Raw genomic sequence first — 5,000 nt, 5'->3', positions numbered from 1 at the left:
GGGTTTGTGATCCTTAGCGGGGTATCGATTGAGACGCTTTTTTCTTTCTTTTCTTTTACGGTTCGATTTTCTTCGGGTTTTATTTAAAGGTTTCGAATTATTATTATTTTTTCTTTTTTTGTGGTTTGATTCTCTTCGCGTTTTATTCAAAGGTTTCGAAAATATTTATTTATTATTATTTTTTTTTACGGTTCGGTTTTCTTCGGGTTTTATTCGAAGATTTCGAATTGATTTTCTTTTTTTGCGGTTCGATTCTTTTCTCGTTTTATTCAAAGGCTTCGAATGTTTTTTTTAAGGTTCGATTCCCTTCGTGTTTCATTCAAAATTTATTCAAAGGTTTCGATTTTTTTTTTTTTTTTTTTTTTTTTTTTTTTTTACTGTTCGATTCCCTTCACATTTTCTTCAAGGGGCTCGAACGGAAGTCTGTCAGGTTTCGAGTAGGAGCATCACCAGAGGCAGAGAAACCATCGGCGGAGGAGGGACCTCTTTGGAGGAACAGCGCCTCGAGTTGGCGGTCGGGAATCGCGTGAGCTGAGCCTCCGGTCTCAAAGGACGCGCCGCCCTTTGAGACCGGAGGCTCAGCGCACTCAGGTGGTAGCTGAGTGGACGTCTATCAAGGGCGGGGGGAGGGGGGGTGGTTGCTATTTCGAGTATCGGTGCTTGATGCTGCTTCTTGACCTTGCGTTGTTGACCTTACATTTGATACAGGTGTTGCAAGATAAGCGAGTTGCGAGAGCAGCTTGCTTGCTTGCGGTCTTCCTTCTTGGCCTCTCTGCTTCTGATTTTCTCTATTATCTGCCCTATTTTGATTATGATGTTCTCCTTCACGTCATGCTTTGCCTTCTTTTATTGTCATGTTCCTCTTTCTCACGCTTTGAAACCTCGCCCTCACTCTCCGTCTCCTCCTTTCTCTCATCTTCACTCCTCTCATCGCCCATTCCTCGCCTCCGTGCTTCTCTCCGCTATCTCATATTCTTCCATCTCGCTCTTTCATCCATTCTTACTATCCTTTTCTCTCGCACAACTCTCTCTCTTGCCCCCCTTCCCCTTTTCCCATCCCTTGCATAAGAAGGTCGTGCATCACCCCCTTCCACTACCCCATCTCGCGGCCAGGTCGTGATAGGGGGAGAGGTCAGGAAGAGGTCAGGAGTTGGCAGTGGTCGTAGAAGTCGTTGAGGGGGTAAGCTCTTCAAAATGGGCAGCGGTGAGCACAGGGAGAAGCTTCAATTAAGATAGGTTCATAAAATTAAGGGTGCAGAAAATAAGATCATCTGTTAAACCATGAGAACGGCAGTTAATGGTGACTTCTTTTCTTTCTTTTTTTCTTCCTTTCTTTAGAGGGATGAGGATATGAACCAAAAGCTGTGTATATAACAAAGTCCATTATTTTTTGTGTCGGATCTGTTCCCTTGTCTTCGCCATCATGATATGTATTGCGTATTGTAGCCATCGTTATTATAAATTTATAAATAAATCTTAATCAGTTCCATTATTTAAATCTCGGTAATCATTTTTGTGTAGAAAAAACTAGTATATTTCACAAGACATATGTAACAAAATCTGTATACTTTATATAAGATCTTGACCCTTAATGACCTTTCTTTTCTTCAACAGGCTATTGGGGCTACCATCGTCAAGGGTCATGTCAAGCTGGCTTCGACGCTGTCATTACTAAGGTGAGTTTGCTCTTCGTAACTGTGTGCGTGTGCTCTCTGTGCCTGTGTTTGTGTATGTTTGGAGAGAGGGAGTGGGAGTGGGAGTGGGAGTGAGAGTGAGTGGGAGTGGGAGTGAGAGCGAGTGGGAGTGGGAGTAAGGGTGGGGGAGGGAGAGGGAGTGGGAGAGGAAGAGTGAGTGAGAGAGCGAGTGGGAGTGGGAATGGGAGAGGGGGTGGGAGTGGGAGGAGGAGGGAAGGTGGAGAGAGAGGAGAGAGTGGAGAGATAATAGAGAGAGGAGAGAGTAAGAGAGAGAGAGAGAGAGAGCGAGAGTAAGTGAGAGAGAGAGAGCGAGAGTAAGAGAGAGAGAGAGAGCGAGCGAGAGTAAGAGAGAGCGAGAGAGCGAGAGAGATTTGTCATATAATGAGTGAGTGACTAGTTAAGTCCTTAGAGATGTGTCAGTGTTTACAAACATGTCCTGCTCTTGATCTTGTATGTATACGAAAGAGCGCTATACCTGCACGCGCAACGCCCCAGCTATTTATTTACCTTCCTCACGAGGGGCGTGTCTCCCGCGCCGCCCGAAGTGTGCTGCGGGCCATGGCTAGCGTAAAGGGCGGCGGTAATTGGCGGCTACATCAGAGGGACAAGGGGCGCCCCTGTTTCCTCAGGTTACAAGCCCCTCTCTTCCCTCCCCCGAGCGTTTGCCCCCCCTCCCCCCTCCCCTCTCCCCGTGGCTCTAAGCATGTCCATTTTGCCTGCCTCCTACTCCTATCCCTGCTCCTACTCCTGCTACTCTCTTGTTCCGCTCCTGTTCCCTCCTGTTTAGGCTGTCCCTGACACTCGCCATGTCCCCACCCTGGAGAATACCCCTCTCCCTGCCCCTCCCCTTCCCCCCCTGCCCTTACTGTGCCGCCTTATCTATGCAACAGCCCAACCTCGTTGATCTGTCGTGAAAGCTATTGCATGCAATGGGACAGGGCAATAGCCAGAGCGTGGGATGTTTCTGTCTCCACATTAGCATTATCATCATTATCATTCAGAAGGGTACGGCGCCCGAGTCAGCGATGCAGCGGCGATATCAGGGAGCCACACATCACGTCCCGGTGGTTGGTCCCTGGGCGACAAGGGCAAGGCAGGGCGGGGGGAGGGAGGGAGGGCTAAGGGAGGGGAAGAGAGAAGGGGAAGGGGAAGGGAAGGGAAAGGAAGGGAGGAGGACGAAGGGATAGTGAAGGGAAAGGAAGGGAGAAGGTTGAGGGAAAGGAGGAGGGCGAATGTCAGGGAGGGGAAGGAAATGGAAATGGAAAATAAGGAGAAGGAGAAAGAAGGAAAGGGAAAGGGAAAGGAGAAGGGGAATCAGAAAAAGAAAGAGAAGAGAAAGAGAAAGAAAGAGAGAGAGCGAGAGGGCCAGCTATCTGTCTTGGTAATCACGGAACTCCATCATGGGATGCTTGTGTCAATAGCGTGTTGGGTTACGCCACCATTCCCAGGACACACGAGGTGCTATTGCGGGGTTTCCGACGCCCCCGAAGACGCCACGACGACGGGGGAGGACACGGCGGGGGGGCGGGGGGCCGGGGGCGGGGGGGGGGGTTATCCTACTGAATCCTCGCCATCACTTTGTGGGGGACGATAGCCTTGCATGCGCGGGATCCTGCAGGACTCCGAGCTCGCTTTGTTCCTTCGGGGAAACCGTTTGGGATTTCTTGTATTCGGTTTTATACGGGATTGTCATTTATTGTTGTTATTATCGTGATTACTACCGTTGTGTTTTATCATTATTACTGTTGTTACTATTATTATTATTATTGTTATTATTACTATCATCATCATCAATATTATTATTATTACTGTTATTATCATTATCATTGTTGTTATTATTATTATTGTTGTTGTTATTATTATTATTATTGCTGTTGTTGTTGTTGTTGTTGTTGTTATTATCATCATCATCATTATCATTATCATTGCTACTAGTTTTTTCTACTGCTTCTGCTATTACTAATATTCGCACTCCCCTCCTGTTCACTCTCCCCAAACTTCCTTTGTAAACTGTCCATGAATTTCTTTAAAGCTAAATAGTCAGTGAAGTGTACAAGAAAGTTTAGTAGCTGTTATTTGTGTTTAAATTGCTCGAAAAAAGAAGCCTTTCCGAGGAAGTTATTGATGAAAAAAGATATATTTTTTAAAATTTGATATAGAAGACGGAGAAAGGTTATTGTATTGACAATTTATCTGAGTGGTTTGTGGATAGTTTATATGTGTATTTACGTGTTTATTTCTTTAACATGATCATTCTTCATTTATTCTTAAATTCTTGTCTTGTCTGTCTGCTTGGATGCTTGGATGCGCCTGGGATACTGAAGAGATCTGAAGTATTTATGCGAAAAAAAAATGAAGGATTTTCAACAATTAAGATTTCCGAGAAAGACAAAATTATTTAGAGGACGTCTTTCTCCTCCTCTTCATCTCCTCTCACTTTATCGCATGGTGTTTCTTTTTCGAGATCGCTATTTTGTCTTTCTTTTTCTCTCTCTCTTTCTATTTCCCTATCGTTATCTTCCTTCTCTCCACATTCTCTCTCTTTCTTCTCCTCTCTCTCTCTCTCTCTCCACATTCTCTCTCTCTCTCTCTCTCTCTCTCTCTCTCTCTCTCTCTCTCTCTCATCTCTCTCTCTCTCATCTCTCTCTCTCTTCTCTCTCTCTCTCTCTCTCTCTCTCTCTCTCTCTCCCACCTCCCCCAGTCTTTCCCTCCCTCCTCTTATCTCCCTTTCCCCGCAAGTGTCCCCGCCCTCTCGTCTCCTCTCCCTATCTCCCTCTCTGCCGCCAGACGCTCGCTTGTTACAGCCGTCGAGTGTCATGCAGCCTCATGACAGCATGATTGCCTCACCTCTCAGCACTCCCTCTTCACCTCTTCGTGTCCTTGTCCTTATCCTCCTTCTCTTATTCGCGTTAACTGTATTTGTCTCTTTCTATGTTGGGACTTTCGTTCTGTGAGGGTAATTTTGTATTTTTTTAAGTGTTATTTTTTTCTTTTTTTCTAGTAGCAGTTCATGATTTCCTTCTTATCCTTTGATTTCTCTTTCTTCTCTGTCTTTATCGTTTTCCTCTCTCCTGTTCTTCTTCCTGTCTTCCTCTCGTAAATTTGTCTCTTTTCTTTTATTTCGCTTCCTCCTTCTTTTTTGCTTTCGTATTTTCATTTTACTTCTTTTTTGACTTCCCTCTCTCAATATATTTCCTGCACCTCCGGTCCCTCCTTCTGTTTCTCTTCTCCCTTCTCTTTCTCTTCTTGCTTACCCTCTCTCCCTTCATCTTCTCCCTTTTACCTCATTTTCCCTTTTGCTTCTCA

At 45.4% G+C, this 5,000-nt stretch overlaps 1 protein-coding gene across 4 annotated transcripts in view; it reads left to right on the top strand.

Moving 5' to 3' along the window:
* LOC113800203 (integrin alpha-PS2) overlaps positions 1 to 5,000 on the top strand; it is a 373,572-nt gene that overhangs the window by 291,603 nt on the left and 76,969 nt on the right. For all 4 annotated transcript variants that reach the window (XR_011398111.1, XM_070113527.1, XM_070113528.1 and 1 more), the window contains exon 5: positions 1,615 to 1,676. Coding sequence is in view for 3 of the 4 variants with exons in the window: in XM_070113527.1 (XP_069969628.1) it covers positions 1,615 to 1,676 (62 nt within the window). In the remaining variant the exon portion in view is untranslated. The remainder of the gene's footprint in view (positions 1 to 1,614; positions 1,677 to 5,000) is intronic.

This window comes from Penaeus vannamei, chromosome 34 (assembly GCF_042767895.1).
Source record: "Penaeus vannamei isolate JL-2024 chromosome 34, ASM4276789v1, whole genome shotgun sequence".
Classification (NCBI taxonomy): Eukaryota; Metazoa; Arthropoda; class Malacostraca; order Decapoda; family Penaeidae; genus Penaeus; species Penaeus vannamei.
This window is presented reverse-complemented; position numbering and strand designations above follow the sequence as displayed.